The sequence below is a fragment of the Podarcis muralis genome, chromosome 12 (assembly GCF_964188315.1).
Source record: "Podarcis muralis chromosome 12, rPodMur119.hap1.1, whole genome shotgun sequence".
NCBI classification, from domain to species: Eukaryota; Metazoa; Chordata; class Lepidosauria; order Squamata; family Lacertidae; genus Podarcis; species Podarcis muralis.
In genome coordinates, this window is record NC_135666.1 from 42,447,847 (window position 1) to 42,460,103 (window position 12,257).

At 39.3% G+C, this 12,257-nt stretch overlaps 1 protein-coding gene across 6 annotated transcripts in view; it reads right to left on the reverse strand.

Annotated features, from left to right (window-relative positions):
• TOP2B (DNA topoisomerase II beta) overlaps positions 1-12,257 on the reverse strand; it is a 43,067-nt gene that overhangs the window by 8,519 nt on the left and 22,291 nt on the right. For 4 of the 6 annotated variants that reach the window (XM_028750662.2, XM_028750661.2, XM_028750660.2 and 1 more), the window contains exons 20-30: positions 12,018-12,166; positions 9,676-9,907; positions 9,088-9,222; positions 8,795-8,995; positions 7,286-7,481; positions 7,078-7,169; positions 6,021-6,176; positions 5,636-5,719; positions 4,744-4,941; positions 3,526-3,694; positions 2,561-2,722 (exon numbers count right to left, since the gene is read on the reverse strand). In XM_028750662.2, coding sequence (XP_028606495.2) covers positions 2,561-2,722; positions 3,526-3,694; positions 4,744-4,941; positions 5,636-5,719; positions 6,021-6,176; positions 7,078-7,169; positions 7,286-7,481; positions 8,795-8,995; positions 9,088-9,222; positions 9,676-9,907; positions 12,018-12,166 — 1,774 coding nt within the window. Of the gene's footprint in view, positions 1-2,560; positions 2,723-3,525; positions 3,695-4,739; positions 4,942-5,635; positions 5,720-6,020; positions 6,177-7,077; positions 7,170-7,285; positions 7,482-8,794; positions 8,996-9,087; positions 9,223-9,675; positions 9,908-12,017; positions 12,167-12,257 lie in introns of all 6 variants that reach the window. The other 2 variants (XM_077916289.1, XM_077916288.1) reach the window with 1 other exon arrangement.

Sequence of the window (12,257 nt, forward strand, 5' to 3'; positions counted from 1 at the left end):
TCCTTGATGGAACTGTGTCTCCATCTTGACAAAAAGGACCGTCTCTCCTCATACGAACTGACCCAGACCCTGCGCTTGTCATCTGAGGCCCTTCTCTATGCTCCCAGATTGTGGAATGGTCTCCCCAGAGAGGTTCCCCTGGCGCCATCACCACATGTCTTTAGACACCAGACAGAAACATTCCTCTTTACCAAGACCTACGGCTATTAAATAATCTATGGCTTGTGAAAGGGGGGGGGGGGCGGAACTGTTATTCTTATTATTTTAGTATTAGGCCGTCCGTCAATATGCTTTTTACTGTTTTTATCATGGGTGTTTTGTAATGTGTTTCTAATGTACAACACACTGCAATCTTTTGATAAATGGCTGCATATAAAATGAAATAGTAATATTTCATAATTGTTGCATCAGTTTGCAAAGGACTGTAAGGGGTCGCGGGCTTGAGGGTTGTGTATCTAACTCTGTCAGCACCACTTCTGTTTCTTGTGCTTCCTCTCCTAGCATTGGCTTATTTGTTTCTTTATTCCTTTGGGTTAATTGATCTAGCTGGGTGTTGCTTCAACTGCTCTGGACAGCGCTCTAAACCAATGGTGTGCTTTAACTGCTGGCCAATTGTCACTGAGATGATTTTCTGACTGTCCAATCAGGTTTCAGTCTAGGCCAATTTACAATAAAGGGACAGAGACCACTCCCTCAAATCACTTCCACCTTCAATAAGCTTGATATTTGGGTTAATAAAATGTGATTTGCCTCTTTAAAACGGGTTTTGCTACTTGCCAGGGTGAGCTAGGCATTTTCTGCCCAGGGCACCAGAATGCATGTGAAGAAAAATAAAACTCAGACAAACAATAAGTAGTTTTGTGCTGAAGGCAGCCCTGTTTAGGGAAGTTTTTAATGACCAGTGTTTTAATGTATTTTTAATCTTTGTTGGAAGCCACCCAGCCAGATGGGCAGGGTACGAAGAAGAAGAAGAAAAAGAGGAAGAAGAAGAAAAAGAAAAAGAACAACAACAACAACTTGCCATTCATTTTGTTGCACCTGGTGGCAAGAAAGCACCTTCATAATGGCCCCCTGAAAAACCACTTCTGTTTTTAGACACTGGTTAAAACCACTGTAATCTATAAAGGCTTTTAGTGGGGTTTTGAATCCCATGAGTAAATTTTCCGTTAGTGGTTTTAAATGTAATTTAATGCTGTTGATGACTATTTTGTTTTCTGCTCTTGCTTTCTTTTGGGTTTTGACACTTTTTTGTGTGAGTTGCTTCTGCAATTTAATCAAATTGTAAGCCATCTTGAAAATCAAGCTTAAGAGCACACACACACACTCACACACACACCCTGTATTGGCTGTGAGTCCTGGAAGACCTGATCCCTGCCTTGCAGGCATTTTTCCACCTGGCTGGGAGGGTGTGGCTGATTCCACCTACGAAAGCAAGTTGCTGCTGAACAGACTCTTAGGCTGGGGTGTTGCAGAGGTGGGGGTGGTTTGTTGCTGTTATTGATATTTTTTGCATCTTTATTTTAGATCTTATGATTTATGTGGAAACTGTTCAATTTGTTTGTGTGCTTTTTGATATTTTATTTATTGTTTATGACTACTTTTGTTATGCTTTGTTATGCTTTTAGTTATGTATTTTTCTCATGTTGTAAGCCGCCTTAAACATCATTTTAACTATGGCAGCATATAAATAAAATTATGGATTCTGTATATACATATATGTGTGTACACACTTATAACCAGGGAGGTAATAAGATTCACTCAAAATCATAGCCTTGCCAAGAGCCAGGATGAGGAAGTGTCAGCATCTTGTCCACTGAGCATCTATTATCAAAGATAATTGTCTCTATGGGATGAGTGATATTCACTTTGGTTCTTGGCATCTGAAGTTTTAACCAGCTTGCATCACACCTATTTTCTCTTAATCCTGCCAGTGAAAGCATGTTTCCCAGGGGGGGGGGGAACTTGTTTCTGCATGTTTGGCTTGAATTCCCTGGCTAATTTTCTCCAATTAATCATTCAGTGGGTCACCTACGTTTAAACATCTGTTTTAAAAAGTCCGTAGTTTGTATCCTGAGACCAAAGCTATACAAAATATAGGGTACATTTTGATGTTGTGATAAACCACAGGTAATCATGGAAATAATACACCACAGCAAGCTTTAGGCTTGCACACTTTTCTCCTGAAGCATAAGCTGCGAAGATGAATTTGGAAGCTTTTACTTCTGGCAACCACCCAATAAACTGTGGTTGATTTTAACTGTGGTGTGTTTGAAACCATGGTTCATGAAGCTGGCTTTTGAGAGGGAGAAGGCTGTGGCTCATTCCCCATGGTTTGCATGATGCCCAAACACAGTCATCTGTTGTGCAATACCGTACATTTCAAGAAGAAAATTATGGTGAGCCTTTATTAAGGTATATCCAGTGGAAACCCTGTGCACGCAAGCAGGTACAGTGGGCAAGTATCCCCTGAATGGAGCAGTGCCCCTCTTTTAGCTAAATAGCTCTAGAAGGCTCTCATTGCATTCTGCACATAAACTGAAAAACACACTTTCATTATTACCTGCGGCTCTTCTAAGTAACGAGTCTCTTGGAATAATCACAGGTTCGTTCTCTTCCAAGTCACTTTCAGATTTAGATTCATCATCTGACCACGGGTTCCGTTTCTTCACTTTCTTTGCACTGGACTTTGTGGCGGAAGACGGTGTTCTTCTGACCCTAGGGCCTAGAATAAAATTTAATTCTCAGTACAGTAAAGAATCTTTTATTATACATACTCCCTACACAAAGTTTTTTTAATAACCTGCATTAAAGCATTTTCATTTTCCAGGTTAATTATGTCGAAACACATTACCTCATTAAGCACTCCAAATACAAGATGCAGGTGGGGATGCCAGTTTTGAAAATCATGTCATATAAAATGCTAAGGTATCTACTTGTCTCCTCTGCTCTTCACTGAATCCAAAAGAACTATTGCATTTGGCAAAAAACCTGGCCAATTCACACCTTTCACGAGTCTATTAACCAAAAGGCAGGACAACAAATAAGGCACACTAATCAGTATCAATGCTTCCCCGAGAACCATGGAGGCCACTTAACATGGGTCCCTTGATTTGACTTGAGCACATAGTTCCAACCAATCTAAACCATGCGCTTGTTCAAGTTCTTTCAGAGAAGACTGCCAAAATACAGAGCTGCTTCTTATACCCAAAGTCTTTGGCAGCCATGAAGAGAGGAAAACTCTGGGTATCCAGAAAGTAGCTGCACACCCAGATGTGCAGTTCCTTTTTAAAAAAAACAATCATATATATGTCCATATCTATATCTGCAGCATATCTATGTGCTATTGCTTCAGGCATTACAGAGCAGTTCTGCACACTGAGTATTTGGCTGATGATGATTCTTGGAACAAGGCACTGTGAATCTGGGCCCCACTCAATTTATCCACATGAGCTTTCCTTCTGATATACATGAATTCAGCTAGCGATGCTTCTTTGTGACATCCAAAGTCACTCTCTGTTTACTTACTGGGCTCTTTCTTCTCTCTCTTGGGCTTAGGTGTTTTGGCCACGGGGCTGGCCACTGGGCTAGCCACTGGGGCAGAGGTATTCAGCGAATCTTCACCAGCACCTTCGACTGGTATGCCACCAAACTCTTCATCAAATTCCAGTTTTATTGCTAGAGTATCCAGTTCTCCCTGGAAATTTAACCAAACGAATTAGGTCAATGCAATGGCTGGGTGTAATAATGTTTGCTGAGCTGATACAATATTTCAGAGTGCTTCTAGGAACTTCAATTCCTGCAGGGCTCTCTATCTGGTCCTTAGGACTCCACCCCAGGTCACAACCTTCACCAGTCTTACTCTCGCTGAACATTTCTGCCTGGCTGGAATGTCCTTCAACCTGATAATGCATCTTGGTTGCCCAGATGGAGGCATGTGTGTGGGTGTGTGTAGAAACTAGCCTATTGTTGTTTCTCTCACTTTAGCCTATGCCCTCCCAAAGGTTGCCCAGATGAGAATGATGCCCTCAGTCTGGGGGGTGAGGGGAACCCTTAGTCATTCACACTCAGTCCAGATACTTCCAGGTTGGATTACTGTAGTGCACATTCCACAGGGCTGCCCTTGAAGCCTGCAAACTTCAATTGGACAAGGCAGCTGCCCGTGTTTTGCCTGAGGTTACCAGACTGGTTCATTTTATGTTAATCATCTACCAGCTTCAGTGATTGAATGGAATCCAGAAACAGATTGGCAAAGTTCTGGTTTGATCTTTATATCCTGATCCCAGGCCATTCAGGTCTTTATCAAGAATTGCCTCCTCCCATATGAACCTGTCCAAGTCACTTAATTCAGTCTTCAAGACCTTTTCTCTGTGTCCCCTTTAGCCAATGTGAATGGACCAACATGAGACATAGGGTGGTTTTGGTTGTAGTGCCCAAAATTTGGAACAGCTCCCCTTGACAGGGATGTCTGGCTCCTTAGTTGCTAAGTTGTCCACTTCTAGATGGGCACTGGAGATAGGCACTATGGGCATTTTAAATTATTTCCTCTTAATTGACTTTTGTTTTACCAATGCTTTTAAATCATATTACATTTACTGTCTTTGGTGTTTTAAATTGATGTCTTTATTTAGCATTTCTGTAATTTTCTTTAAGCTGCCTTCAGTATATTTGATATAAAAAGGAGGGTATAAATTGTACAAAAAATAAATAATATATAAGAATCAGGAACAAGACATATTGACTTGCCTTCTTCTTTTTTAGCAGTTTCTTACTGGCATCAGCTTTCATAGCAGATGTAATCTGTGGAACTATTCTCCTACCAAATGGCGATGGCATCGTCTCTTCTAGGTGAAGTTTCTTCATCTTGGGCTTACCAACTTTGCCTTTAATAGGTTTTGCTGTCATGCCAGACAGGACATCTTCTCTTTCCTGTGCTTCTACTTTCTAAAAATAAACGCAAATGAAAGAAAAATATAAACATCTCCAAAGAGGAACTATTACTACTACATACAGAAAATCTATGTCTGCTTAAAAAAAAAGGGGAGTATAAAAAACAGGTTAAAATAATGCTATAACTGCATTATGTCATCCAAGACAGGCAATACTAGCTACTAATCCTAAGGAATGTTTGAGTAAAACATCTGAGTAATTTTGGACAAAGCCTTATGTAAAGCAGATGAAAGATTATTATTTGTCAGTCTTTGCGGAGATCTATGTAATTCCTGCCACGTCTTCAATTTGAGAACCAGTCAAAAGCTTTTAAAAGAGAAGTATTATGCATGTAATGTCTTTGTCAAGAAACATGGGTAGACCACGTTACGGAACAAGTATGTAGGAAAATTGGGCAATAAGTAAACAACTATAGACACTCAAAGCTAAACATGCTGAACTCAAATGCAAAACCTACAGACTGGTGAAACCCCCTGGATTCTGGGTTTTCTGCCACAGTAACACTTGCAGCAAATATGTGTCTGAGAACATAGCTCTGAAGTGTGAAATTACACAGATCCTCATTCCACCTCTTCTGCCAACAGACTTTGATATATTAAAAAACAACAGTTTTGCTAGACTACTTGCTGAAACAAAAACTATGTTGACAAACTGAAACTGAAACATTAATCCTTGATGCTGTACATACATCAAGCTCTTCTACAAAGGCTGCTAAATCTTCTTTCCAAAGGTCTGAAGGAGATTTTCTCTTGAGGTCAGCGAGATCCTTTCCCTTCAAGGTGACAAATACAGAAAGGATTTTTGTACAAACATATTCTGAACATCCAAGATAAGCAAATGTTAATGAAACAAAACTGGGACAGCGACTATACAGTCATCCTCATGCAAAGATCTGTACATAGTACCTTTTATATACATATTTTTGATCAATAGCATTGTAATGGTGAAACCAATGAGCAAATTCTGAGACGCAAGTTTGGGTTTGGGGGAATAAATTTTAGAATTTAGAATGCAGCTGCACATACATCAGACTAGGAAGTACTTTCCGGTCAGGAACTCTGAAAGATACCTACTTTTGTGTCCCGCTGCTTAATGATTTCTTCTACTTTCTCTTTAGTAAGACACCACAAAGACATATTTAAGATGTAGTTGAAATCTGGGCCTGAGGTAGATCCGGAAGAGTCGGAACTGTCATCATTGAGGTTCTGCATTTCTTCCTCTTCTGCTGCCTATAATAATAATAATAATAATAATAATAATAATAATAATAATAATAATAATAGTTATGCTGCTATTCATATATCCTACGGCTACAAAGGGTTATACTTAAAGACTTTGTATTTTATTTAGGTTAAATTTCTACAATACTGGTGATCTACAGAGGGGAAGCTCAAGGAATCCTGGTAGGAGCAAAATAAATAAATAAAATGGGGGAAAAATCATAGCGTAGTACCCAGGACACAAAGTTCCACAGCTGCTATAATGTGCAGCTAGAAACACACAAATCTCTCTACAATACAGCAGTGGGTTCTCAAACAAACTAACTTGAAATGTCTTAAAATTACTGTGGCCTACCAGTTACACAATGCCCCTGTTTTAGGGGCAGAGTTACTCATGTAATTGTGGCAGATGGAGGCAGAGTTTGGCATAATCAGAAGAGAATTATTTACATGATTTTCTACAGACATCTCATTCATCTTTGGAAACTGCTAATTTCTTTGCCAGAGCATTTTCATTGGGAGAAGGAGTTCTGCCACTCAGCTTGAGGTACTGATAGGATAATCTCCAGCTGTAGTCATACTACATCTCTCATTTTCCCCAGCCATCATGGTCAATGACCAGGGATGATGGGACATGTAGTCAAGGAAATAGTTTATGGAGCTGTACAGAAATAGCAAACAGCTATGTGGCAAAGACCAAAGTCAACAATGTAATTTCTCTAAGATAATAAACATCCAGCCAAAGCTGTATGTACAGCTTGCATTGTTATAAATTAGTTAACTACTCATAATTTGGGACTAATTTAAGCTGCAACCCTAAACATCCTCTCATACAGAAGGAAAGGGCCAAGATTAATATTTTCCTTAAAAAATCTATTAGAGGGAATTGCTCATCACCTAAATAGTTTACCTTTTCTTGTGCTTCTTTCCAGGCTTTCACCGGGTCAGATTCATAGCCTCTCTGGACTAACATTTGAATCAAATCTCTCTTTGATTTATTCTCTATGTGAAACAAAAGAAAACAAATTACAATTTTTAAAAAATGTTATGTTTCTATTTTCCTTCACTTACATCTTTATCAATTTCATAATGCACTTTAAATTTCACATGTTTCTTACCTATGGTAATTTTCCCTTGTATTTTCTCTAGAATAAAGCGAGCCTGATTGTTAAGCTTGGTAGATTCTGCCCCCAACATCCCTACAAGCCACTCCTTGCGCAAGCTGTAGTAGTTTAATCGCAAGTCAAAGAATTCCTTCAGAATATCTTGCACAGTTTCATACTTCTTCAGACACCCCATGTGATCAAATAGCACCTGCACAAATATAAAATGTTTATTTTCTTTCTTTCTTTCTTTCTTTCTTTTTTAAAAAAGGTTTTATTTAAGCTTATTTTGTAATATAATAAAAGAAAGTAATCTAAATAAAAACAAAAACAGAGAGAGAAAGAGAAATGAAAACTCAGGGTCCTCTCTCAAAAGTAACTCTTTACCCTTGCCTAACATGAAAAGTTGTGGACTATCCCAATTCTCACCTGGGAGTTTTCCTTTCTTCTTTCAGTCTCTAACCCTGGAAGGTCTTCCCTTCCCAGCCAATGTTTGATTATTTCAACACTGCATATAGTTAAGTACGTACAAGGTATGTGAATATTTTATATGACTGCACATGCAACTAACATGAAGGTAGTACAGCAAGGCTTTAAAGAATCTCAATTCAGATTCAATTTTAATTATTTGAAATAAGTTTTAACTAAGCTGGTGCTGATAGTTTTTCTGGGCATTTAACAGCCTTTATTGCCAAGTATATATGAATTATTAATTTTTGTCAAATTCAAGTATTTCATATTAAAATCATTATCCAAGTATAGGAGGACTTTGGCTTGACTTGCAATTCAGCATTCATGCTGTTGAAAACAATGAGGTGATCAGAATGCAATTAGGTACACGTGTTGCGGATACAATTCTTTTTTCAAATTCAAATGGCAACTGAACTCCTGTCCCATACCCACTTTCAAAGGGAGATAATGAAAGAGTTAAGAGCCCCCAATTTTGCCTGGAGTTTGGAATTCTCAAATCTTGAGTAATCTCTTTAAAATTATAGACAAATCACCAGCTGAGTGAGTCAAAGTGTTTTTATTCTAAGATCACCTGAATAGGCATTGTGCAGGTTGTACAATATTTTTAATGACCAGATATCAGACCCATCTGTACTTAATGTCAGATGTCAAGGAAATTAACAACTATCTGATGTTTAGAAGACATCTGAAGGCAGCCCTGTTTAGGGAAGTTTTTAATGACTGATATTTTAATGTATTTTTAATCTTTTGTTGGAAGCTGCCCAGAGTGGCTATGGAAACCCAGCCAGATGGGGGGGGGGGTATAAATAAATTATTATTCTTATTATTGTTAGGGGGGAAATTACACTTTTTACACCAGATTTGTCTGATAAAGTTTTGAAGTTAAGGTTTACCACCTCAAATTACTATTAGCCCCCTTTTGCTTTTTGTATCGAAGGAAATATGAAGGGAGGCATTTTAATCACATGGTATACAGAATATATTGCTGCCACGGCAACAGAAAAATGATTAAAGTGTTATTAGTGCTGGTAGTCAAACATATAGAAAAGTTACCATAGAATTACAAGTTAAACTTGTCTGAAGCTTAAAGACTTTGTGAAGTCCAGCAGCCTCGGCCTGAGCAAGCTTTTCTTCGGTCATTTTCACAACAAATTTCACAGTTGTATCAGTGTGATACTCCTTGTAATCTGAAATTAATGCTGGTGTTTTTTCCGTTCCATTCAGCATCGGCTCTAACACCTGTTCTTTGTAAACCTATACAGACATTTAAAAAGGAGGGAAAATAGTTATTTAAAAGGGGGGGATTACAAATGTTCAAAACAGAAAATCATCTTAAAAGTACTTACCTGAGTCCATGTTCGAACTGGAAGCTCTGTGATTTCCACTGTGTTCCTGTCAACCACAAATATTTCCCCACTCACTACATATTGGTTCTGACCAAGTTCCTGGATCATTCCTTTGAAATTTTTGTAGTTTGGAAGCTGTAATGTTAAAGATTGACATATTAGCAACATGCCCCCTAGTAAGCCTTGGTAAAGTTTTCTTTATTCCTAAGAAACTAATGGCAGCCATCGTGGCTACACCTTTTTCTAGCAGCCACAACTGTGGAAACTGCAGAGGTGCTCCTTTGCGTATCGCCCTTCCACTCTGAAAGTTACTCTAGATAAAACCTAGTGAAAAGTTGCTAGCTTTCCTATATGTGAGGAGATCTTTGCTAAACATGGATCATAGCCAATTATTGAATCATTTGGTGACTAAAGAACTTCCATTTTAGTTCTGCAAATTTTCAAGTTTCTTTGAGAAAACACGTTCAACCACAATAATACCATATTTTGTCAAGACGGAATAAAATAATGCCATATGAGAGGGGTCACGAGTTTGTCTTCTTTATGAAAGCATTATAATATATTGGTCTGCCGTGAACATTGCATTACCATAGGATGTGGGTCCAACCCGTCCAGCATTCTTCTGACGTTGTTCACAATCTCTCTGGTATCGTAGTTTGGAATTTTACATGCCCATCCGGTTCCGATGCCCTCGGCACCATTTACTAAGACCATGGGAATTATGGGAATGTACCATTCAGGCTCCACACGCAAGTTATCATCATAAAGGAATTTAAGCAGATTATCATCCACTGTAGGAAAAAGCAGCCTTGCTAAAGGGCTTTAAAGAGAAAGGAAATAAAGGGATTTTTTAAGTTAATAAGTTATAAACTGTTCTTTTTATTGCACCAGCTGAGAGCATCATGGTTCCTCTAACATACTGCACAGCATTCTCAGTAAACAATAATGCACTCAACAGGATGCCTGTGCATGTATAAGAAGCCTCTGAAACAGACTTTGAGGTACAGCCTTGTGCATAGTAAAGAATGTTTTTCGTCTCTTTGAAATCCGTTAGTATTAAGTGCACTTAAACTGGAATTTGCTTAACACCAAATCAGGCCACTGGCCTATCTAGTTCCGTACTGTCTACCTTCACTGGAAGCAGCTCATGAAGACACCAAAGATTTCTGTCTGCTTATCATCTGAGTTGTCATTGTTATATTTGTTTTAGCATTCAGGATATATTTTTAGCTCAATATTTTCACAGCAGAACACTACTTTGATACCATAGCTCACTGTCACTGCACCTACTAAACATATACCAGAGATATTATGCAAGCAGCCTGTGACAGAAAAAAACGTAATCTTTAATTCCAAATCCTACAGTTCTGGGAAATGTTATTCAAAGTGAAATCAGTATCATTTTACTGGTGCTCGTTCCTATAACATTTCATCTTTTTCTCTCTTCATTCGTTGGTCTGGTTTGCCTGTAATACTTAACTAGGATTTCCTTAGCCTAATTATGGTTTGTAGGAAAACCCAGCAGACAAACATAATTTGTGTTCCACCAACAAACCACAACGTGAAGCCATTGTATATTTTAACTATAGTTTGATGTTAAGTCCAAACCCAACCCCAGTCTTGCTTTACCATGGTTTGTTCCAGCACCTGGTCCCAAACCCTAGCAAGTTATAAAGGCACAGGAAAGAGCAGTTGGGAAAGAAATCACACTTTAGAGAAGTAAGCCATTTGTTGCTAGCTCATCTGTGAGCCAACCTGTGAGCACACCAGAATTAAAACAAATGGCTTAGTGTTTAGGCTTGAAATCCCAGTGTGTCACCAGGAGCTAAAGATATTAACAAGTAAATGCTGGGGGGAGGGGGGACTGGGAAAACTGCTGCAGCATGTATGTATGTATGTATGTATGTATGTTATGTCTAACTTCAAGGGCACAATCTGGCAAAAGAAAAGTCAGACTGCAAAATGGGATTTAGTTGCGAAAAACTTTTGGTGCCTTATGCCCAGTGGATATATAAGCAGTGCTCTGCTACAATGTGTGAATGCCAAAACATGTTTCACCCATTGAAGTCAGAGTTTAAGCATTAAACAGCAGAAAGTCAAGAGTTCCAGAGTTATTAAATGCAGGTCTCTTCTTTGGGAAAACAGGAGGCCTTTGTCTCAAACAAAATGCAGTGAACAAACTATTCACTTTTCCTAACCACTGCATATTAGGAAATGGAAGGAATGGAAATGTAATTAGCTAAAAAGAAATCGAGCCACTTTTACTATTAGGCTCACATAGTTTTGTCAACAATCCATGAAAAGTTGCAAGTGCCTTGAAATACTCATTTAATGATCTGTAGCTACAGTGGTGCCTTGCAAGACGAAAAGAATCCGTTCCGCGAGTCTCTTCGTCTTGCGGTTTTCGTCTTGCGAAGCAAGCCCATTAGCGGCTTAGCGCTATTAGCGGCTTAGCGGATCAGCTGATAAGTGGCTTAGCGGATCAGCTGATAAGCGGCTTAGCGGATCAGCTGATAAGCGGCTTAGCGATCAGCTGTTAAGCGGCTTAGCGGATCAGCTGATAAGCGGCTTAGCGATCAGCTGTTAAGCGGCTTAGCGGATCAGCTGATAAGCGGCTTAGCGATCAGCTGTTAAGCGGCTTAGCGGATCAGCTGATAAGCGGCTTGGCGGCTTGGGAAAAAGGGGGGGGGGGAGGAAAAAAACCCTGCAGGAACTCGCAAGACATTTTCGTCTTGCAAAGCAAGCCCATAGGAAATTCGTTTTGCGAAGCACCTCCAAAACGGAAAACCCTTTCGTCTAGCGGGTTTTCCGTCTTGCGAGGCATTCGTCTTGCGGGGCACCACTGTATCTCCCTCAATCACCAATATACACTGACAATCTGTACCACTTAAATAAGACTAGTTCCACTTGTGCGTTGAACAAAATTTTACCTTAGCATAGTGAAAATGTAACGAGGACTTGCGGCATCCTTGCCACCGTGAAGCCTAGTACCAAACTGACCAATAGGCTGCAGTAAACTGACATTGTTACTTCCAACGAAGTTCTGAGCCAAGTTGACAACGGTCATCATCAAAGCTTGCTGGAAGAAAATGTTTAGAGCACTGTTACTACTGCAACACATTTTCCTCACCAAAAGCTAACCTGCAAACGAGTGCAGAATAAATTACTGA